At 39.2% G+C, this 25,000-nt stretch overlaps 2 protein-coding genes and 1 pseudogene across 2 annotated transcripts; 2 read left to right on the forward strand and 1 right to left on the reverse strand.

Moving 5' to 3' along the window:
- The first annotated feature begins 1,338 nt into the window (after nucleotides 1-1,338).
- On the forward strand, nucleotides 1,339-2,139 carry LOC138040429 (uncharacterized). Its single transcript, XM_068886160.1, has one exon. The coding sequence runs from the start codon at nucleotides 1,339-1,341 to the stop codon at nucleotides 2,137-2,139; it is 801 nt and encodes a 266-aa protein (XP_068742261.1).
- A 9,223-nt stretch (nucleotides 2,140-11,362) lies between these two features.
- On the reverse strand, nucleotides 11,363-12,565 carry LOC138040430 (uncharacterized). The gene has a single exon (XM_068886161.1). The coding sequence runs from the start codon at nucleotides 12,563-12,565 to the stop codon at nucleotides 11,363-11,365; it is 1,203 nt and encodes a 400-aa protein (XP_068742262.1).
- A 3,905-nt stretch (nucleotides 12,566-16,470) lies between these two features.
- LOC138040431 (uncharacterized) lies at nucleotides 16,471-18,615 on the forward strand (annotated as a pseudogene).
- Nucleotides 18,616-25,000: the final 6,385 nt, after the last annotated feature.

A 25,000-nucleotide genomic window follows, 5' to 3' on the forward strand; every position in this document is an offset into this window, starting at 1 on the left:
TCATTCCTTGAGCACTAATCCAGGTTATGTTTCTACAAGCCTAATCACTACAACATCTTTCATAGCTGGATCGGCAAGTACACTTGTCACTACAACACAAGAGATGCCTTTGAATATTTACTCCATCTTCGTTGGCCCACCGACGACAGGAAAGTCACAAGCCATCAAAGAATGTGCTGTGTCTCCAGTGACTGCAGAGGTCACTGAAACTGATTCTTCATCCCCAGTCATTCAAAAGTGCACATCCTCCAGACAACAAAAAGGGATTCCTTTTGTCTTGTGAGATATATGACGTCTTAAGTAAACTACTAAGGTCCGACAAAGAGAACGGCACAGGAGACGTTCAAGTTCTCTGTCAGCTATTTTCTGGGGAGGAAGCTTCGTACAGATATGCCAGAGAAAACACGGCCGAGATTTCAACAAACACACCTTTCTCCATACTAGGTGCTACACAAGTTCCGTTTGCGGCACGCTATGTCACGCTCATGGAACAGGGACATGGTCTTATTGACCGATATTTATTCTCCTTTCCAAAATGCCTCAGGCTATCCGTACAAGAAACAAACCAAGCCGTACAAACATTAAAAGAGAGTGCGCTTTCAAATTGCGAAGATATCTTCATCGAAATTGCTCAATTGCATACATTGCAGACAAGTTGAACACTGACACAAGAAGCAAATGACACTGTCAAACGTCTCAATGAAGAGTTTATTGCAGAAGTCAACGAAGCCATAACAGAACGCCGAACCCCGCCAAGGACAAAAAAGATGGACATCATTCTGTCTTGCTTCACATCTTCAACTATGTAGCTTCTCAACTTCTCGACCAAACACAACCCACACCGCCCACAGCCATCGACTACGTTACTTGGGCCGAATCACAGAAAGAAATATTTGTCGAGGTAAGCATTGTAACTATGTGGTCTTCACTTCCCCTTGCTCTTTCCCTCTACGATAAAAACGTGATCAAAACAAAGACCTGCCTTTATCAAAAAAGGTGATAACATTGACGAACGCACTTCATGCATTATCACAAATTGGGGTTTCATTATACTGTTCAAATACATTTAATAATTATTGTTTCTATGTTTTAACAGTTAACAGTAGGTAGAGCATGCGCGGAGTCGAAGTGGACAGACCTGTTTTCTAAGCAGCGCCAAATTCGACTCCCCAAATCCAGAATTTCGTTGGGCTCTTGTCTTTTTTGCTCTTGTTTTTTTATTGTCAAATTGCTTGCTCTGTTTCAACGTCCATAATATCGGCAAACTCGAGGAAAAACAAGCGAGGTGACCGGGGTTCTAGCTCAGGTTCTGCTGAAAATTCCGCCAAGAAGCCAAATATGGAGGAAACCGAGGAAAAAGATGTATTCGGCGACGAGAACCTCCCTGAAGAAGAACCAACTCTGCTAGAAATTAAACAGATGCTGTCATCTATACAGTCCTCAATTACGAGCATCTCGAGAGAAAGCATCAAATTTAGAGAAGACATGGAGGAGTTAAAGAAGTCGCTGAGATCTAATGAACGTGAACTCAATGAGCTTAAAGTGTCTCTTGGTAAGGCTAACATGCAAAGTGCTCTACTTCAGAAAGAACTACTCGGGACTAAAACAAGATTAAGCGAGCAGACGGAAAGGATCGACTCGTTGATTGAATCGCTTGATAACCTCGAGCAGTATTCGAGAAAAAATTCCCTTGAAATACATGGTATTCCGGAAGATATTTACACCTCAACGGAAGAAGTTGTTCTCAAGGTAGCTGCGGCTGTTAATGTCCCTGTTGCTGCGGAGGACATCGAAATCTCTCACAAGCTAAGACGACGAAATGGTATGAAACCTATCATCGTAAAATTTTGTAGCCATAAAGTTAAGTCTCGGCTATATAAGGAGGGAACGAAATTAAAGTCAGTTAAGATATCAGATTTATATCCCAGTTATGCCTCAGCAGCAGCAAAGCAAAACCGTATATTTATCAACGAAAACCTCACACCTTATAGGGCAGACTTAGTAAGACAAGTGAATGATATGAAGGCTGATGGACTTTTATCAAGTGTTTGGACACTAGACGGAAAGGTCTTTGTTAAAACTTCACCATCAGGTAATCCTGTTAGAATTTACTCTGAAGATGATCTTGATGAATTATAAATGTTCAATAAACTTCCATGCAATAATCACGGGAGGTCGATTTCGCCATAGGCTTAGATTGTACGACGGTTAGTCTCTTAAGAGTATTTTTCAAAAAAAACTTTTGCACTTTATTAGTTTCTGTTGTAAAGTTAGGGGTTTTTTTTTCCCTTTTTTGCTTTTTCGTTTTTATTTTTATCTTGTTGCTCTTTCCTTTGTTTGTTTCCTTTTTCTTGATTAATTCATTGCTGTTGAGTTTAATTAACGTAACCGTAAATTAGCATAACTATTGTGCATTTAACTTTAGGTGTAAGATTTTAGGCGATAATACAGTATGACACTTATCAAATTCCTATCACTGAATGTAAGGGGATTACGCAATCATGTCAAACGAAGGGCATTATTTTCGTATCTAAAGAATCAAAAAGCTGATTTCTATTGTCTCCAGGAAACATTCTCATTGAAAGGAGACGAAGTCTCTTGGGCTACAGAATGGGGTGGGAAAGTTTTTTTTTTTTTCTCACACGGTACAGAACACTCTAAAGGTACTTGCATATTACAGAGACCAAATTCTTTGTTTACATCTAGCGTCCAGTTTATTGATCCAGATGGTAGACTAGTCATTGTTAAAACTAGGGAAGGCGATGAGGATCTTTTTTTAGCTTCTGTTTACGCTCCTTGTGACCCTCAAAACCAATGTTGTTTTATTCAGAATTTATGTACTGTTATTGTTTCTAACACAAACACGTCCAAAGTTATTATTGCTGGTGACTGGAAAACTACTCTTCACTCAATAGATAAATACGGAGGATGCCCATGGTTTGGGACGAACTATAGAAACTTTCTTCTTCATTTTATGGATGAACTAGGTCTTGTCGACGCCTATCGGGCCTTACATCCTAAGCGAAAAGTGTTTACTTACGAATCAAAACCTCTTACTCTTAAATCAAGAATTGACTTTTTCATTATTTCACAGGCATTAAAGCCAAACATAAGGAAGGCTGAAATTCCATCTTCAATTGCTCCAGATCATAAGGCCATCTTTTTGAGTTTAGAAATTAATGATGCGTACCAACGAGGTCCAGGTACATGGAAATTCAATAATACTTTATTGGAGGATGATAATTACATCGAAATAATCACGGAATGTGTTCCGAGAGTTTTAGTTAAGTATCAAGAAGTTGAGAGTCTTCAACTCTTATGGGAACTTATTAAGATGGAAATTCGTACTGAAACAATAACGTATTCAAAAGCTAAACGTAAGGAATCAAAAAATAGGGAGACTTACCTTCAAGAGAAGCTTGATGCTCTGGACAACCAATTGTGTCATGGAGGTGACTATTTCAACCAAGTATTGTTAGATGAGTATGAATCCATTAAGACTGAACTTAAGGATATGTACGAAAAAAGAGGTAAGGAAGCTATGTTTCGCTCAAAAGCCCGTTGGATTGCAAAAGGTGAGAAACCAACCAGATATTTTTTCAACTTGGAAAAGCGCAATTTTGAGAAGAAGACTATAGCTCAACTGAAACTCGTGAATGGCGAAATTGTTTCGGACATGAAGCAAATAAACAAGGAAATAGAGTCCTTTTATAGTGTTCTACTTGAAACAAAATTATCTGGCTCTCATCTCACGGACTTCGGGGAGAACTTTAACACCTTTGTGAAAAACTTAGTCATTCCTAAATTGTCTGTAGAACAATCAATGGCTCTTGAAGTCGAAATTACACTTGATGAGATTAAAGGGGTCCTAAAATCTCTTCAAAACAATAAATCCCCTAGTGAAGATGGCTTCTCAAAGGAGTTTTATGAAAATTTGTTTGACCTAATCGGCATGCATCTCCTTAATTCATATAATGAAGCCTTTTCTAAAGGTCAATTGTCAATCTCACAAAGACGCGGTATGATCTGTTTAATACCTAAAGACGACTGTTGTCTCATTGAGCTGTCTAATTGGCGTCCACTAACTCTACTTAATGTTGATTATAAAATCTTGGCAAAAGTTATTGGACAAAGAATTGAGTCAACTTTATCTTCGCTCATACATACTGATCAAACAGGCTTTGTTAAAGGTAGATTCATTGGACAAAATGTCCGTCTTTTGAATGACATCATAGAATACGCAGATGCTAAAAAACTCCCAGGTGTCCTTCTATTCATTGACTTTCGAAAGGCTTTTGACACTATTGAGTGGAAATTTATTCACAAGTGTATTGAACTATACAACTTTGGTCCAAATATCAGGAAATGGATATCCATTCTTTACAACAATGTTGAAAGTGGCGTGCTGAATGCTGGATTTATGACCAACTATTTCCAAGTCTCACGTGGCGTCCGTCAAGGATGCCCTCTGAGCCCTCTCTTGTTTGTTTTATCAGTTGAATTGTTAGCCCTCAAAATACGCCAAGATGAACTCTGCAGGGGCATCCCCCTTCCGGATGGACAAAATGCCAAGATCTCACAGTTCGCGGATGATACAACCCTAATTCTTGAAGATACCATATCTCTTAGAAAGGCTATGAATATAGTTAACTCTTTTGGAGCTTTGTCCGGATTGCAACTAAATAAAAAGAAAACTAAAGCCATGTGGATTGGTTCGTCAAGCAAAAACAAGTCAATGCCTTTAGAATTCGAGTGCCCAAAAGAACCTATTAAATTTCTGGGTACCTTTCTCTCCCACGACGCAGTTAGCAATAACAAAAATAATTTTTTTATTAAAATAAGGAAAATGGAAACCAAGCTTAACATATGGCTGTCGCGTGATCTGACTCTCTTTGGAAGAACAATGCTTACAAAATCCTTAGGTTTGTCTCAACTAGTTTACGCTGCTTCAATGCTCTCTGTCCCAGAAGCAGCGATCCAACAGACTCAGAGGAAATTATTTGCGTTTTTGTGGAAGAATAAGTGTGATAAGGTAAAGAGACAGGTTCTGTTCCGTCCCTTATCTAAGGGCGGTTTAAATTTTCCTTGTTTTCGGACTGTCATTAAAGCGTTGAAAACAAATCGGTGTTTTGGAAATCTTGGCGTGATAAAAATGTCTTGTTTGTGCAAGATCTGCTAAACAATCAAGGGAATTATCTATCTCCACAAGAATTTAGTAATAAATATAACATCAAGGTTAATTTTCTGCAATACTACCAAATCATTACAGCCATTCCAGCGTCTCTGAAAAGTTACGCCTTCACTCATTTAGATCTTGGAAAACTGAACTCGTTTTCTGAAAATGTCGACTTTCAGATATCTAAAGATGTTAGTTTAAACTTAAAGAAAACTTCGTGCAAGCAGTTTTACAAACTGTTTACAGAGAATATTAGTATTGAACCTACTGCGGTTACAACATGGCGAAAACATTGTACTGTGGTCGCTGACAAGTGGGAGCAATGCATTGAAAGCAATTATAAAATCACTCGAGATAATAAGCTAAGACAATTTTATTTTAAGTTGCTACACAGAATACTAGTCACTAACAAGGAACTGACACGCTTTGGGATAACTGATTGTAATATGTGTGTTATGTGTGGCGAAAACGATTCTATAGAACATACTTTCTTTGAATGTTGTTCTTTTCTGAATTTATGTGACGAATCCATTCAGTGGTTCAATATATCCTACAAAACCAATATTAAACTCACGCCGCTTCAAGTTTTTCTCAATTTACCAACCCCAGCTTTCAATCTCTCCAATAAGCAAACCAAGGATTTGTGTCTTCTTCTGTTATATGTAAAGCAGTACCACTATGGATGTAAATCAATGCAAAAGAAAACAGACACCTCTGAATTTATATCTAAATTTATTATGCAGCTTGAAATAGAAGTTTGACATGATAGTGCCACCCTCCTATCAGCCTTATATGTATATTAATGTAATACATTAGTTTTAATATGTGTAATCGATAGAAACATTTTAATGGCCAATACAGGAACATTTATCTAAGTGCACAATTGTAAGTAAGTATTGTAACGTACTTTTGTTTGGTAAATAAAGTACTTATAATAAAAAATAAAAAATAAAAAAAATAAAGAAAAATGTTTTAACAGTTCCTGAATGACCTTATATCCCCAACGATTGATGAGACCAACGGACAACCCACAGTAATGCTTATCAAAACCGCTTTTCTCCTTTTTGCTGGACCACTACTAACGTATAGAGCTTTCAAGCAGTCAGGACCATGTCGTCTTCGTGATATTGCCAACTCTGAATTCAGCCATGCAATAAACAATCTCCAAGAATCTGGTCTGGGTAAGGTTTGCTCAGTGTGTGTTCGTTTTTCTTCAAATCCAGTCACTGTCTTTGTCAAGGAAGATCCAGATAAAGTTCCAAGGCCGACAGACTATTGCAATCAAACCGAATACCGTTCACTCTATAACCAAGCGACAAACAAGAGTATTTTCATTGCAATCAAGCGCACATTAATTGATGCACAGTTCATTCCAGAAGATATGTTTCCAGACATTTAGAAAGGACTAGAAACACAAAAACACTGACATTTCAATTTCATTTCTGCAATCATTCAGGTATCATAGTATTGTGGACCACTTCATGCAAAGAGATAACAGTTTTTTGTTCTTTGAGATCCTCATTGTGCAGTTTTTTCATTTTATTAATAACTTACTATTGCAAATAAGAATAGTGCAGTGGGTCTTTCTATCGACCATTGATCATTGGAGTGAATGCAAAGTGAAAAGGGAGGGAGGGGGGGGGGGGGGAATTTAGGCGGCCGGAAGTGAGCGACCTTCCTTCTTCACTCACTTCCGCTTCCTCCAGTTTGCACCTTAAGTTCTTGTTGACAAACATGTTAGCATTTCTTGTGAATAAATATCAAAAATAATATTAAATTAGTCTCGCAGTTCCCTAGCTGCTTCGCCACGTAGCCCCCTAGCCGTGTAGTCACGTAGCCCCGTATCGTGTCTATTTCTCGTTCTTAAAACATAAAAAAGAAAGAGCGTGCACAAATTGCATAGGCAAGTATCCCGATTTTAAGGGGTACAACTTCGAGTGGCAGGATATTCTGCAGTTACTCGCATAGTTCTATTATATACGTTCAACTTAACCTAAGACCTAAAAAATGAAAGAAGGTTACTTTTGCAGCTCATTTCGACGTCTTCATCTTCAAGCCCCTTCTGCAGCTTCTGGTGTTTCTGGCTATTTTTACTTTCTGCCAATAATTTGAACATCTCTTCTTGCATGCGAAAATGATTAAGCTGGGTCCTTCTGTTAACTCCTTTTCCTTTGCACTTTCTGCAAGGGCAGTATACATGGGCCACAGACTTTTGCGGGCAATTGCAAAGTGAGCGAATGTGAGAGAATGTTTTTAACACATATTAGCATCCGTACTAGATCATGGAGAGTCGTGGGTTCGAATCCCATCTGGGGCTCAGATTTTTCCGAGTTCCCAGTGGGTTCAATTGTAACATCTTTCATTTAATTGCAAAGCGCAGAAGGAAAAAGATCCTGGTCGGCCGGATAGTTCGCCGGATCGTCCACCATGATCGTGGTCTTGTATGAGCCAGTAATAAAAGAGGTCAGTGGCCCCTCACAAATTAACTAGTTCAGTTTACGTATAATTGCAAGCTGCTGACAAAGACTGGGTTTGAATACGAAAATGGCCAATGAGAAGCCCGAAACATAGAAGCGGGAAATTTTTGCCAATCAGAATTCTGTCCACGTATTCTATAGTCTAGCATTGCCCAAGCTGTTTCCTTTTTCATCTGTACCTCGACCAGGCAGGTGTCAAAGGGGAGAGATCTTCGTTTGACTATGCCATTTTCACCTCGGCTGCCTTCTCGTTCGTTAACTCTTCTCCTCTCCTCCAAGGACACTGTTTTAGACAATAAGATTGATAATGACTCAGACGAGTTAACAGTGTCAGTTTTATCCCAGTCCTTAAAGCGAAAGTTGCCGCCAAAAAATGAACAAGCCCGCAAAAATGCTTTGCTGTCGCCTTCACCGAGTGAAGAGGAAACCCGCGAAAGTCAGCTTGAAAGTACGAGTCAAAGGAAAAAACCTGTTTCTGGTTAGTAATTGCTCTACTTGTTTAATTCCTATAACTACAAATAGCAATATCACCTGACTCACAGAATAACAAATTTTCTCATTTTCTCAGAGTGGTCTGTCATCGAAGTGAAAGATTGGGTGGTGCAGCGTTTTGGTGATGGTGTTGGGGAGAAATTTGCAGACAAAGAAATTGATGGCGCAATTCTCTTGTCACAAACGGCTCGAACCGAAGAGGCAATGGAAAAATTTGCCTACATACAATTGGAAAAAAAGGAAAATTCTTAGTTTGCTATAAGATAAAACCTTAGTTGTTTACTTGCCTGCGATTGTCTTATGACTTAGAGAGGGCGTTTATTGGTCAAAAAGTGGTTATTTGAGTATGCACTTCAATAAGATCATTTGAGTTATGCTCTTTTGTAGGGATTTAAGTATAGGCTTGTATGAGATAATAGAAATGGAAGGTGGAAACATTTTAAGTTGTGGCAAATAAATTTCTTTTCTTTTCTTTTCTTAACAAAAATAGTTCTCTTACGGATAGTTTTCCTGGTGTATTTTGTGTGAGTTCTGATAAGCTGTTGATTCCATTGCTATCTTGAAATGGTTTGCCCTAGGATGGGGTGGGGGGGGGGGGGGGGAAATTCCATGGGAAATTTGACATTTTCAGGTTTCAAATGTCAATTTCCTCCCCTTTGGGTCTCCATTATAAGTCAAATTCCCACCCCTGGGGACCACAGACCTTGCATAGTACATTAAACTAAATGATTGGCATTTAATGTTTTGTCAAACAGAAGACCAGACCCAACTCAGTCAGAGTGCGAGATATGAGACACGTGACAGGCTACTAACCCACCTAGAAAAGAAGAATTTAACATGTGAAGACAGGGGTGTTTACAACACACAGTACGCTAGGGGTCTAACCTAATTGCAAAACTTATTGAGGCAAGGATTAAGTTTTTCAAGTTTGAGTACATTAATAAAACTTAATTTGACAAGTGTTACGGTCAAATTATGAAAATGTTCATTTTTACTGTAAGTTAATAAGTTTTCACCTTTATACTAACTGCTGCTGAACAAATGCATGCTATACATTGTTTATTTGGACTACTTTCAACACAAAGAAAATGGTGCTGGCAGAAATCAACAAAGAATGAACATATGACAAAAGCGTCCCATCCTTTAGACCACACAACCGGGAAAAAGTACTTAAACTTTGTTTGTAAGGAGATTAACTGAAGGTGAAGGATCCTTGAAGTTTTTGTGTTTCAGAAATGTGGATTGGGCCCTAATGCAATACGTGAAATGGTTATGTCACATATGAGGGTATGAGGAGGATTTGTAAACTACCATCTGCAGATGACAGTGATGGGGATACAGAGAGTGTTGATTCAAGTTTTTATGACTCCTCCTCAAAGTGCTGTGGAAAAAAAGAGACAGGAATATACATATTTTATTCACCCCTGTAAGTATAAGCAGATGCAAATAACAACATTTGTTTTATTACTGCAGCAACTTCATTTTACTTATTGTCGTGTGCAACCAAAGTAAATATAGTTGGTTACAGGCTCAGAGTTGCAACTAAAGTTTCACTTGTAACTTCCCTTAAAGCATTTAAGGACGTTCGTGCTAATTGTTTGTGCACAACGTAACTGCGCAGGTAACACGACTGTAACATGTCATGCATTACTTCGAGCATTAGTGAAGTTGAGGTTTGAAAACCTTTGCAGAAACCATGGACGATAAGTCTTGCACAGCGTTGGATAAGATAAGATCGTGATCAGTCAAAATTGATTAAAAATATTTAGGAAAGTCAAGTAGACTACTGCACGACTGATGTTTGCGTTGTTTTTATCAGTCGTGCACTAGTCTACTTGACTTTCATAAATATTGTTCAAGCATTAGTTAAAATAACATGGCGACAAAAACGCCGGGGAAAAAATTCCAGGCCGGCAAAAGAATGGCACATTTATTTCCGAATGATCGTGAAACGTTAAAGAGAAGTGAGTGGGAGGATGGAAAAGCTCTTTAAATGGTAGCTGCTGATCGAGTAGTGGCTGAAAGTCTGGAAAACTCGAGGACGAACCGTTGAACCGTTTTAATGTTTTTATTACCCTACGAACTTAAGTTCAAAATGAATGCATGTTTTTGAAGTTCTTTTCCTTTACTTTCGTGAAAATAGAGCAGTATTTTCGCCCTCGTCGGCTTGAATAGTGCGGACCTGCGTGGAAAAAACCAGGGATTAAATTTCACAAAAACCACACTCCAGAAGACGAGCATGACGGCAATGGAGAAATATCATACAAAACACTAACCAAATGAAGATGACGACTGCTTAAAACTTCGTTGCTGTGCTCGAGAAAGCTTTGCTTTGGGGTAAAAACCTTTCATCCCTTCAACGATCGATCCTCTATTGGGTTCCAGTCCTTCCCTGACAGGTCAGCAAAAACGTGACAAACGAAGTTTTCCAAGAGCTTCATAAAATCACATCGAGTTTACTCCCTTGGATCATCGGTGACCCCAATTTTTTTAATCATGAGTCACTTACTCTACTTACTATCTACAAAATATGATAAAATGAAAAAAATCTCACCGTAAGAAGTTATCTTTTTTTTTAATTTTCTTTCCTCCTGCCATCGAATGCCGGTAGTGGTTGCAACGGGTAGAGGTTACGAAAACGCTCGTCCAGGATGAACTCTACTGTTTACGACATCCCTAGCGGCATGAAATTATCTTAAAATCCCACCCCTAAAAATCTATGCACGGAAACCTTCACTCTAACTGTTTATTTTTAGGATTTTCGATGGATGACCAGATGAGGCTCCCTTTCGTTATTATAACAGATTTATCGAAATTAAGGCATTTTTCCACTGCCATTTTCTCTGAAACAAAGTCGGTGACCCCCAATTTTTTTTATATTCTTGGAGTAAGTACTTTATGACCTAACTCTAGGCGAGAGATGAAGAAAATCTCACCGTAGGAAGATTTTGGCGCGAACGTCCTTAATATAGTTTCCTCTCTAGTTTGTCTACTTTGATCATTCACAATGTCAAGTGAGTTCACATGTAACAGGTGCTACAAGTTACAGCCCTTATGACATTTTAGGTGCTCTAACTGTTATACCTGTTATGGTGATTGGTAGGGTGCACTGTTAATGACGAATTATTATTATTATTATTATTATTATTATTATTATTATCATTATTACTGCTCAGCTTAAGTTTTTAACAGCTGGTAAATTTCTTTTCCCTGTCCTTTACATTTCCAATACTTTTCTTAGTATCCTTGCTGATCCCAGCAATGCAGACTTCTGGATTAAGGTAATTGATGTGTCTACTCCTATGCCCTTTAAGTTGCCCTTCAGTCGCAATGGCACTGTTCCTAAAGCCCCCAATACAATTGGTACGACTTTGGTTTTCACTTCCCACATCCTCCTCAATTCTCTGGCCAGATTTTGATACTTTTCAACCTTGTCGGCCTCCTTTTCTTTTGCTCCACTGTCTTCTGGAATTGCCACGTCTATAATATGACAGCTTTTCTTGCTTTTGTCAACAAGCACTAGATCTGGCCTCCTAGCCTTGATGTTATGGTCTGTCCGTATGCTGAAGTCCCAAAGGAGTTTGTAGTTCTCATTTTCCTGTACGCTCTCAGGGACGTGATTGCACCATTTATCATTCCGGTGGAACCCGCATTTTCCCGACAGATCCCAGTGAATCGCCCTGGCCACATTATCATGTCTTTTCTTGTATTCTTCCTGTGCCAATTTTGAACAACCGCTGACGATGTAACTTAGAGTTTCATTTTTGTCTCTGCACATTCTACATTTAGCATCTATCTGGGATTTGTCAATGGTTGCTTTAATATAATTTGTCCGTAATGCTTGATCTTGTGCAGCAATTATTAGTGCTTCTGTCTCTCTTTTAAAGCTTCCTCGCTTCAGCCAGCTCCATGTTTCCTCATTACTCTGATCTTCAGTCTCTCTTACAAATTGTCCATGTAGTGGCTTTTCTTTCCATTCTTGGGTGTTTTCAGCCCTTCTTCTTACTTTAAAACTGGTTAGCGTTTCCTGACTTCCACTGACCTCTGCCCTAACTGCTTTCAACAGTTCTTCTTCACTCGATTGGACATATGTTTCCAATGATGCCCTTGTTTGGTTTATACAGTCCTCTACTGATATGAGTCCTCTACCACTGTGCTTTCTTGGGACGTAGATTCTTGCAATACAGTCTCTTGGGTACAGGCCTCCGTTCATTGTTAGTAATTTTGTTGTTCTGCGGTCTAGCTCCTTTAACTCTTGTTTCGTCCATTCGATTAACCCCCCAGCATATCTAATGAATGATACTGCCCACGTATTTATTGCCTGCATCAAATTTCCCCCATTTAATTTGGTCTGTGCAACTTTCCTGACGCACCGTAGATTTTCTTTCTTGATCTTTTCTTTCATCTGCCTGTGTAACATTACATCAGCTTCCAGTACTCCTAAGTACTAGTACCCTTCACCTTCTTTTAACGATCTTATGTTTGTGTCATCAGGTAGTGTGATGCCCTCTGACTGTGTTATCTTGCCTCTCTTTATTATCAGTACTGCGCACTTCTCAATTCCAAATTTTATCCCAATGTTGCTGCTGAATATTCTCACAGTCTGTATTAGCGAATCTAGTTGGTTCGAAGTTTTCGCATATAACTTCAAATCATCCATAAACAGGAGATGGTTGATTTTTATATTATTTCTGTAAGAGTATCCTGCATCACACTTTCTGAGGATGAGGGTGAGAGGGATCATTGTTATCACAAACAGTAGTGGAGACAAGGAATCCCCTTGAAAGATACCTCTTTTTATGTCCACACTTCCAAGGCTCTGTCCATTTGATGTAAGTTCTGTCTTCCAACCATTCATAGAGTTGGCCAACATGTTTGCAACATTTCGGGCTATGCCCACAAGGCCAAGACACTCTAGAATCCATGGGTGGGGTATCATATCATAGGCCTTCTTATAATCGATCCATCCTAGGGCAAGATTCTTCCTCCTCGCTTTGCTCTCTTTTAAGATCATTTTATCAATGAACAGTTGGTCGTTGGGCCCTTGAGCCCCTTTCCTGCAGCCTTTTTGTTCATCAGGTAGAATATTTCCTGTGTCAAGGAATTCATACAGCTTGTCAGATATTATTCCAGTAAGCAGTTTCCACATTACCAGTAGACAGGTTATTGGGCAGTAGTTTCCTGCTGCTGCACCTTTTTCTGGGTCTTTCATGATGAGTATCGTTCTGCCTTTTGTCATCCAGTCTGGGACAATGCCAGTATCTAAACATGACTGAAGGTTGTTTGCAATACACGTATGTAGGAATGTGAAATTCTTCAACCAAAAACCCTGCACTAGGTCAGGCCCTGGTGCTTTCTTCAGGAATTGCGTCACTGCCTCGACACTGATACATATATTGTCTTGCTGAAGGGGCTCTATCTCCTCCCTCAACCTCTGTAGCCACTCTACTTCCTTCTCATATGTGGTTTCTTCTCCCCAAATGCCATCCCAATATTGCTTGGCCTCCTCAGGGTCAGGTGTCACCTGGGAACTGTTACTGTTACCGTCGAGCTCTTCGTAGAATATTCGTTGGTTCGTTTCAAACATTCTGTTTCATACAAACTGCTTATTCCTGTTCTTATATCTCTGCACCTTTTTAGACTTGGCAATGAGTCGTTGTTTGAGATCTTCATGGACATGCTTGAGGCCATTCTTTGCAAGCTTATACTTCTGTTCTAGTCGCCACCTGTGGTGTTCTTTAACTGTTTTCCCTCTTAAGAGAGACTCCACTCTGCTTAGGTCAGCTCTCATGTCTTTGATTTGAGACTCCAGCCTTCGTTTCCACAAAGACTCCCGCTTCTGAGACCTTTTCCCAGTCTTCAGTCCTAACCTTTCTGTAACAACCACTGCTCCAGCATAGATGAGCATGTTAGTAGCAGTTATATCCTCTACATCAACTTTTTCCAGTACCCCATTTACCTTCTTAACTTCTTCTTTCAGTTTCTTCCTATTTGCATTTCACAATGACGGTAAGCCTTTTCTTTCCTGACTATTGACTACTTCCATAATTCTCCTGTAAATGTCCTTTTCTTCATCAGAAAGCCCTTCAATAATGTTTGCCCTTTGTTGCTCGATCTGTACATCTGCTGTCACATTTTCAGTTATATTGTCAAATGCATCTTCCTCACCACTGTCAGCATTTGTCTGGTGCTCTACCGTCACACCAGACAGTCCAAGCGCTTCATCTTCATCCTCACCTTCACTGTTAACTAACGCTTCCCTTTTCATCTCTTCAATCTCCATTTCCGTCAACCACCCATTTACTTTAATTGCTCTTGCTTGATCAGCTAACCTCTGCTCGCTGGTCTCAAATCCGCCGTTTTCTTTCCACTTGCTAATCATTCGTTTTCAGTACCCTCTGATACCAGGATTACTCATAATGTAGCACATCATGACAAGTTTCTTTACTGCCTTGGTCCATTTTGTTCTAGCAGTGGCTGGATAACGACCTGGTGCTGGCTGCTGTTCCCCAGACACCCTGCCGGGCGTGACACCTTCACTTGGAGCTTGGGTCTCCTTTACGCCATTTATGTTTCTATTTTCATGATTCATCTTCATTTTGGAAGAGTTGCTATTTCACCCACTAGCTAGGGAGGATTGTTTCTCGGAGTTCCCTTCTCCTAGGAGGGTTGCCATCCAAGGCTAGGAGTCCCTCCTGCCTCTTTGTTGTTACCCTAACTAGGGTGGCTTAGGGGTTACTAACACTTGCCAAAGGTGTTACCCCAGACTCTGGTGGGAGCGGCCACATTCCCAAAATAGGCTAAGGCTCAAGCTAGCCTGTCCTACTCCAGTGCCCTTATTATTATTATTATTATTATTATTATTATCATTATTATTATTATCTTGATTAAAGGGCATGTAAACCTCAAAACTCTTTTTTTTCTGTTTACACAGTTAATAAGAACACACTTCCAGCACAATGAAAGTGCTATTCTTTTTTCCAAGAAAGCTCGTTTTCACATAGAAAAACCGGTTTGAAGTTCGAAGCGTCCGCCATTTTGATTGCGACATTTTCACTGTGACATCACTGGTGGAACCTTTGCCGATTGGAAATGAAAATTATTTCTCCACGACCTTCAGGCAAATATATTCATTTATTCCAAGCAGTGTGTTGTTCAGTTTTGTAGCAACTCAAACAAAACTGGGCATTCTACGTATAAGTTTCCAGACGATTTGACTTTAAGGCGACAGTGGACTAAATTTGTACAAGTTAAGTGAGCTGATTTTAAAGGACTCACAAAACACTCAATCATTTGTAGCACTCACTTTACACCCTACTGCTTTGAGAGCCCCTACATGCAAAAAATGGGCTTTAAAAAAAAAAGAGGGATTTGCTCCCAATTGCTGTACTGACAATTCAGCCACAACCGCCAGTAAAGCAGCCAGTGGAGTCCACAAAGCGTAAACGGACTATGGTAAGTGAAGAGAGGCAACCTTTAGCGGGCACATCTGGTAAAAAGCCACGAACGAGCAGAGCCCTTAAAAAACTGAAGGTTAATAGGGTAAGTGAAAAGTTTTAAGAAAATGGTTTTAAAAAAGGTTGTACTTAATTTATTTTTGTAAAAGAATCGCTTTCATTCTTCTATAAAATCAGTTGGTGAAGGATTAAGCGACTTCATCCAATTCCGTAACAGCACCTTTAATGCCACAACGTGAACTGGCACCCGAAGAATGTGTCAGAAACGAAGTGATGGCCCTCTTGTCTGATGACTCGATGGAACCTCGACTTGCTCCAACGACAGGACCATGGTTCAAGGATATGGCAATTCAATGCAAAATTGATTGGGAATTCTTGAACACTGAATGAAAGGCTATAAAAAGTGTGGGTACGTCCATTAAGATTTAGCTATTAATGAGGGAATTTTACAGATGATTCTGAGAAAACCATATTTATGTCCCCAGAAACTCAAGTGGAAGCCCATACAGCAGATTTCGAAACCCAGTGTGATTTGCTGGTCCCACCATCGACCTCTACCCCCATGTGCAGCCGTCTTAAGAATGTAGGAGAAAGCCATATGGACGATCAGAGAGACGTGGATTATAGTCCTCCGTCCGATTTGTCTTTTGATGAAATGGAAGATCATTTTGAGGAATCTCAAAATAACCAATCCAAGTAAAGTACTCATTCCCCGCTTTCATTTTCTCCGATGTTCTTTTCTTTGCTTCCTATTATTATTGTTATTATTATTTATGCTTTTTTTTTTCCACACAGAACTTTCATTACCAAACATGAGGATGTGAAACCAAAGAAGCAAAATAAATACATTGTGTTCCATTCTAACTTCATGCAGTTGTTTGAGGCTTGCCCACTTTGTAGTGAGCTTGCCACTGCAGAGGTATCAAAAATCATAGGGACCCAGATCCATGTTACCCAAAAGTGCACTACCTGCAGCCATTCCAGAGTTTGGAGAAGCCAGCCCAACATACTGAGAATACCTGCTGGGAATCTCTTACTGTCTGCAGCCATTCTTTACTCTGGAAGCATGGTATCCCAGACACTCCCAATGCTAAAGATTCTCAAGGTGCAGTGTTTTAGTTGTCAGACCTTCCACAAGCACCAAAAAAACTATCTAATACCTGTCGTGGTAACAATGTGGAAGCAGGAGCAGGACAAAGTTATTGCTAGCCTTTCCAATCTTGAGGGAGGGCTGGTGCTTTCTGGGGATGGCTGCTCAGATAGCCTGGGTCACTGCGCGAAGTATGGGGCGTTTACAGTCATTGAACAGCGGGTAAACAAGGTGTTGGATGTTCAACTTCTTCCCTATTATTTCACTTAAATCAGTCACCCTTTTACAACACAAACTCTTCACTGATTTTGCTGGGTTTATTTATTTATTTATTTGGTCTAACGAGGTACGAAACAGTTCTTGGTGTGAGCACGAGGGACTATTGCGTATGGTGCATTTTTTGGCCAGCAAAAATCTTCAACTAGAGGTCATCATAACCGACAGAAATCGCCAAAGTGCTGCCTACACAAGAAACCACATGAAACCAAATGGAACAACTCATTATTATGATATCTGGCATATTGCTAAAGGCAAGTGAAATTTTATGCCTTCAAAAAAAAAAAGAAAAAGCAGCACTGGTGTATGCACTTGATTGTCAATATTTCTTTAACGGCGGAAAATATCATTTCAAATTTAAGGTATTGGAAAGAAAATCGACGCACTAGCCAAACAAAAAGACTGTGAAGACGCTGGCCTGTGGAGGAAGTCAACCACTTATATTGGATAGCTGCTGCTGCTCCATAGGGAAATGGGGACATGGTGGAGGCTATGTGGAAGTCAGTGACTAACCACATCCAAGACGTTCACGACGGGAACAGTAAACTCTATCCAGAATGCGCTCACGGGCCTTTGGACGAAGATGAGAGGGATAAGGAGTGGTAAGAGACTCACTATATCCTCTCCCCAAACAAAAAAGTATGTGCCTAAGTAAAATTTATTCATTTTTACTTGATATTTTTCTCTTATCTGTAGCATCGAAGGTGTGTGAAAAACTTACAGACATCCTTTTTAGCAAGCCTCTATTGAAAGACATCAAGATGAGATCACCTCGTTATCAGAAGTCTTCCCTTAAGGCTTTTCACAGCCTGGACATTATTTTTGCACCCAAGCATACTGCTTTTGCGTTCTTGGCCATGTATGCCCAGTACAGTACTGCAATAGTTGTTCTTGATGATTTTATACATTACCTTTTCTTTCTCGACTGATTGTTTTTGTTTGTTCTTTTTTTTTTGGAACTCACATTTTCGTGGTTGCTTTAATTCCAGACTGCTCTTAGCTGTCCTTCACTACAATGAAAACAGTACGACAGGGTAAAAAAGTTATAATTTTACTTTTTTTGCTTATTTCAAGACTACATGGAAGGTCTAATGGATGTGCTGGTGCATGATTATGAAGAGGACCAGTAGTCATTGAAGAACTCCATCCAGGGCCTTCGAGAAAGCATTCCTGGGCCACTTTCTGCCGCCTTTGAAAAACCCTGTAAAGAAACAGCAGTGGAGCAGTTTCTCACGCGCTTTGCAAACCAAGAATAACAACTAAAGCATATCTCATTATTCAAGAATAATGATGACATTGAAATAAGATATTCTAAACTGTTTGTGTTGAAGCAAACTGAAAGGCAACTACAATGAACATGTGCGCTCTTTTTGATAAACTGTTTTTACATAAGTAGTGACCTGTTGTACATGGTCACGTTAACAAATTTTATTCAATGGAAAATTTAGTGTTAGGATTGTTTCTACGTTTGAACTGCCTTAACGAAAGCATAAAATCACAAAACATGAATAAAAAGTCTACTTCTTATTTCACAGGTTTGGTGGCTTTAACCCTGTGTACGAAGATCCAAAGTCTGCAGGGAATGTGCCGCGAATCTTGTTGACCACGCAGGATGGAAGCGCGACCCTCACATTCTTCCCAAGATAGCCCCAGCACCAACGCACGAGTTGTCTGTAGGCAATGTAGCGAAATTTCCTGCACAAGATGACAAGATAGAAGAATTATCAATTTCTCTGTTACTCAACAACTTACCAAGGTGAAAGTTTTCGTATCGACTTTGTAATGTCACGGAAAAAATAGTACACATACTCATGTGCTGTATGATTGTCTGGGCCATGCTGTTGTCTATATGCATAATACGCAGGTAAAAGTGAGAGAAGGTACATGTAGTGCTCCATATAGTCGCAACATAAAAAGCTAGCCCCCAACCATAAAAAGGTCTGTAAAATTAGGCACCTTTGTGGAGCTATATCACATTCAATTTAAGCTGTTCTTCTTTACTGCATGTGTTGCCAAACGTTTGCAAACTGGTCCCAATCGAAAGTTGACAAATCAATGGAAGGGTCTATTGTTTCTTAGGATAAAGTTGAAGTTGTTCATAGTACTTAGTTGGTACAATGTAGCTACTGCTGTTGTATTTCAAGCATAATTCTGACACTAGTAAAAAGAAATAGCATTTGACAAAGCTGGCACGAATTTGCAATCACAACTGATTATATATAATAATATAATACAAAGCTTTTGCTTTCATGTCCAAATTGAGCACTCTACTGGGAATAAACTGTCAATTTCGCGCTGCATAAATTAGACAAACTATATTGTATATAAGCGATGGTAAAGTTTATTCTCATTAAATCCACTGATGAGTGGGCGACCATGAAACAGGCTTGTAGGGATGAACTTGTAGTTTATTTGTTTTTTTTCTTCCACATATATATATAAATATATATGTTTTTCATTCAATGGTTCTGCTAGTAGTTCGCTGTCGCTATTTGTACACTCAAATCACTTAATATTTCTAGCAAAGCGTTGTGTATCCTTCGGATCCTACTCGCTTGGGACTACATCGTTGGATTTCCAGCCTTGTTAATTCCAAAAAATATAGATATATATATAAGAGTTTGATATATAATATATATTTATGTATATACAAGAGTATAATTACTTTTGTTCCAGTGCTGTACAGTAAACTGATGAAAGTCTGAAGACCGAAACGTTTCTAGCTCCAGAAGTTGTCCGTCTGTTGGCCACAACTTCTATATATATATATATATAGCTGAAGTTTTGAAAACAAGGTCAAACTTGGCTGCAAAATCCAAAGTGCAACTGCTGCCTTTGGCAGCAGTTGCACTGACGGTGAGCTTTAAATTCCTAGGGGGGGCTGCGTCATGGCTTGTCGCATGCAAGTCTAACAAGTGTGAGGTGTTAGTCCATAGCCAAAACAACTCACTAGACCTCTCTATGGGAGGGTGAGGAAAGAAAATGATGACCTATAGGGTCTGAAAAACAGTAACTAAGAGGTTTTTTTTATTGAAAGTAGTTGTTACTTATCATTATTTTTCTTTGCAGGGCTTGATATAGGAAGATCATTGGATACAACATAGGAAAATGCTAATTGTTTTTATTGGGTCTTTGATGAGATTGTCGCTTGATTTTCTTCTGGTTAGCTGTTAATTGAGTTTAAAAACTTCCGTGAACATATTAGAGACCTACTCAAGGTTCACGGTGGAATAGAATCTCCGAAGCTTGACTATATTATTGTCACATACATTGTGCATTAAAACAGCAACATGATGTTTTCTTTGAATAAAGTTTCCAATCGTAATGATATTTTCATGTTGGTTTCCTTGTTTGTTTGTTTTTTTGCTTTTTTGCCTTGAGCACGCGATCTCCGTCAATACACCTGAGAACAAAGGTTCAATTTCTGCTTCTCACGAAATTAAATAAGGAAAGGGTTGTGTTCTATTTATTCTTTGGCCCTGCATTGTTGAATGTTCAATCAACAAGTATTTGTCACAATCATTAAAGAAAACGACCGAGAAAAGTAATATATGGTCATATATAGCTTTAGGCAAGCTTGCAAGGAGAGCTGCCGGGTTGTTTATTCTTTCTTCCCTTACTGAAACAAAGAATTGAAGGAATACAACAATTTTCATTCTTCTTTTTTTTGTTTGTTTTTTTTTTTTTTTTGTTTAGCCTTCATTAAAAGCGATCAAATAAAGAAAACCAAACAAAACAATCTAAAACGAATTAAAATAAGAAGAGGTGGAAAATTAATAAATCTCCCCTAACATACACCCTGCGAGCATTTAGTTTCGCCTACGCTTCCCGAGAGAAAGCACCGCGAGCAACCCTTTGTTTCTTTTGGTGAGCCGCCATCCGGTGCCAAGGAGAAATAAATTAAATTTGAAAGTCCCGAGATAAAATAAAAACAATGCTTATGCAAAATGTTGGGGGACAAACAAAGAATATCTCTTGGGAGGCGTACGAAAAACCGGACTTCTCGCAGGCCAGGGTACCTCACATAAGATGTTAACCTGATTACTTAACAATTATTCCATGGGCGCGCATTGGATACGATATTTGGAAGTACGAAATACGAGCGAAAAAAGGGAGAAAATCCTAGCGAAATCGAAAAAAAAATTGATGAAGGTGCGATGTTGTGAAATACCTTGGTGGTCAGACAGACGCAGGCTCATCACAAAAACATTCCTTACCTTTCCGTGTACTTCTAAACGTCGGAATCAATGCAAACTTTCCAGTTCGTGCTCCGGCGAAAGAAGAAATAGCTTTGCAACGCACAGCGCAATCATCAAACTAAGGTATATGAGCTGATAACCTAGATTGAGTGAACCAATCAGAGCATGAGAAATTCATTAACCGAGGTTGAGAATTTAATTTAAAAAGTTAACCTGGCTTGAATCTGTGATCGAATTGAAAACCAGTACCTAGTCAGCAGTCACAAAAAATACAGCTGACTTCAATGACCTCTAAAATTGGTCACGTGGTGCTGGTCAGCGGATACCTTCTTTTGACAGGTGTCAATTGACATAACATGGATGTCCAATATCAAAGATTAACGCTGTAAACGGTCCTTAAGGGTATTTATTATTATTATTATTATTATTATTATTAGCAGTAGTAATTGTATTATTACAAGGAAAATTGCTGGAACACTCCCGTCCCTAAAGGCTTTCTTGCCTACACACCTCCACCCCGACAGTCCGTATGGGCAGGTGAACGTTGACGTCACAACCAACATCTTTCGCATCCATAGATTTCCCAGAAAATCTTACCCATGGTGCTCCGCTAACATTATGCAATAGACCATTTTCGAATTTTCACGGCTGGACTGGATCTACCATGAAATGGAGGCTAATGCGGGCAAAACTTTTCGAATGCAAATTAATTTGCCCGCATTAGCCTACATTTCATGCTGGATCCAGTCCAATCGTTAGAATACGGAACTGGCCTATTATCCTAAACGTTGTTGAACCAACAAATATTAACAGCGGAATCAATTCTTTTATTTTGTCATCGTATAATATATAGATTTAACCAAGCCTAAAAGCGGAGCTCCCGTTTCTAACCCCAGGGAGCAATATAGTGTATATGGTAATAAATATGCTTTTGTGTAAAGTACAAAATTAATCGTTGTTAGTGTATGCGGCTTACAGTGATCAAACACTCTTTGGCTGGCAGCAGAAAAGAAACAACCCTTGCAAACAATAACCAACAGTTTCAATCAACAACTAAACGGAAATTACATGCACAGTAATCTCTTTCACAACATTTTCCGTTTGACTGATAATCTTTACACCCTCTCTCTTCAGTTTATTTAGAACAACAGTAAAAATTACTAATTAAAAAGTCAAGCTAAAGCTCCGGTAGTAATTGGCTTACTCGACTGCAATCTCACAGACAAGCAAAGCAGCTCACGACTAGACATCCAGTTCACATAAATGCCTGTGAATCGAAAGGTGTTTATTCACTGAGGACAGTGGCCAGTCAGCTCCAAAATAAGCATTCGTAACCGGCCACAAAAACGCGAGACAAACGATTGTTATAACTCAATCGTTGTTGAAGATTTTGCCGAAAATCGCAGGTTCGAGCTCATCAAACACTTATCTGACTAAAAAGACCCTAACAAATTCCAGGCATTAACTGATTAGAGTGTAATTTGAAGTACTGGTTCCTATCCCATATGAACCATGTGAGCGTTAGCCCTACTAATGGAAATGTAGGGGCCCACACAAGGACAGAGAAGAACTCTGACCAGGGTGGGAATTGAACCCACAACCTTCGGGTTAAATTAACCGCTGCTCTACCGACTGAGCTACAAGGTCAGACGGGAGCAAGCCGTGGGAACTGAACTCAAGATCTTAAAGTCACGGCAATGAACATTTACAAGTACAAGGAAGGGTTACCCTTTTTGCAAACGTTCGCCGTGTAGCACTTACATTTCAACAGACTTAACTGATTAGAGTGTAATTTGAAGTGCTAGTTTTCTACCCCATATAAACCATGAGAGTATCCAAACATTGCTTACAAGTGCATTCGTTGAAGATAATGGGGGATAATGATGACAAGAAAACTCGCCAATGATGTCTGCTGTAGGCTTGAATGGAGAAGTGGTGTGTGATTGTTTGCCAGAATCTCCGTGAAGACGAAATTGCAAACGCCTCCAGGCTTTTCCGTTTTTTTAGAGAGTCTTACAAAATATGTGGGGCAACGAGGCATGCATTAAGAAGGAAACGACGCTCGCAGTTGTGAATCGCTCCCCTCGTTCATGAATTCATGAGTAACGTTGTTCTATGTATTCTTAGTTAAATTTTGTCCATCATTCACGTAAATTTGAGTTGTAAGTTAACGAACCTATTTCTTTCGTAGCATTCCGATAGCATCTTGTAACATACAAGATACATAAGGAGCTTAAAATATGGAATTGTTGTCCTAAACACTGTGAGACCCCTTAAGGGGACGAGAATCATCTCCATTAGTTTTAAGGTCAGCCCCTGCCACGGCTATGAACTAACTAAAGTGACCGGATCTTTGTCCCATGATCGCTCAAAGCTAAGGGTTCGCGTCCTGATCAAGCTTGAAGTTCTTCGGGATTATTAAAATTATTTTAGTTTTTATGTCCGAAGCGATGTTCCTACTCTATAATAAGGACTCAACAAGACCGATTTTCAGACTTAGGGTGCCGATTTTAGAGATTGTGATTCAGCAAATATTTTTTTTTTTGGCATCTCGAACATTATAAATAGATTTGCATTTCGGTAGCGAAGATTAAAAACCCGTAATTGATTTTGAGCGATCGTCGATAAAATATAAATATCTTTCTCTTTTTTACTTTATCAACGTTCGCGTGAAATCTTTTAACAATAAAGTATCGCGTTTACAAACAAACGTCACTCTAAACTTGTGTTTTGTCAAAATAAAAGGTTATTTCCTGCCTGTTGGCGATCCTGTATCAAGTTACTTCTGAGAAGAAAGAGTAGAGTTATAGAATAAGATAATTTTCATACTGTTATGGCAAGCGCGCAACAGCCTGCCGTTTGCCGTTTCACATAAACGCAATGTTAAGTCGCTCTTACATCAGATATGACATAACGCAATCACAGCTTCTCCGCTATTTATTGCGTACCTTTTGAACCGTATTCTTTACACAAAATTAGACCTTTGATGCAAGAACTGTTACGTCGTATTTAAGGGATGCAAATCTAATCTCGCTTTCTCTGAGGTGTGCGCTCTTGAAAGATTTTAGATCCTGCAATTCGTCATCCTGACTCAAAGTGCGTTTTCTTAAAGCCATCAGGTGGCCCATTCTATTCATAGTTTTGTCGCACACTTGGCACGTGTCAAGCCTTGCTTTTCTAAAACTAAGCACGTCTTTCAAATTGCTATTAAATACATTTCGAAACGCTGAAAAACTAATGACAGGTCCCTTATTTCTCTTTCTTAAACTGGTTGTTTGCAAACGGGGGTGCAGGCGGACAAATTATCTATGCATGAACGGGTCATCTCAAGATAATTCTATTAACAGTTGTTTGTACTTGTTATACTTAGGTGTTGCTGACACCAAAGATTTCTTCGCAAGACTCTCATTATGCCAGAAAACTAAAAACCAACCTTTTCGGAATCTACTGTGCAAACGAAGACATTATACATTGTTTTTTTTACGACGAAACCGTTGGCGGATGCGGTCCCAACGAGGTAGTATCCTTGCTGAGCTACCTATTAAAAATACTTCATGAAAAATATGGACCATTTCATCACCTTATCCTTTGGTCAGATAATTCTCCATCACAGTTTAAAGAGTGCGATCTGTTCTTTTTTCTGCAATACCTCGTAAAAGAAGAAGTGTTTTTGCGAATTGACCTTAAATTTTTGTTGGAGAGACATTCTTACTCCATTTGTGACAGGCGATTTGGCTGCATTCAAAAGTATTTTGACTGTCATGAAACAATTGAAACTCCTCAAGATTGGGAATTAATTTTGAGAGATAGCCATCTAAGTAACGTTAAAGGCT

This window comes from Montipora capricornis, chromosome 3, assembly GCF_036669925.1.
Source record: "Montipora capricornis isolate CH-2021 chromosome 3, ASM3666992v2, whole genome shotgun sequence".
Taxonomy (NCBI): Eukaryota; Metazoa; Cnidaria; class Anthozoa; order Scleractinia; family Acroporidae; genus Montipora; species Montipora capricornis.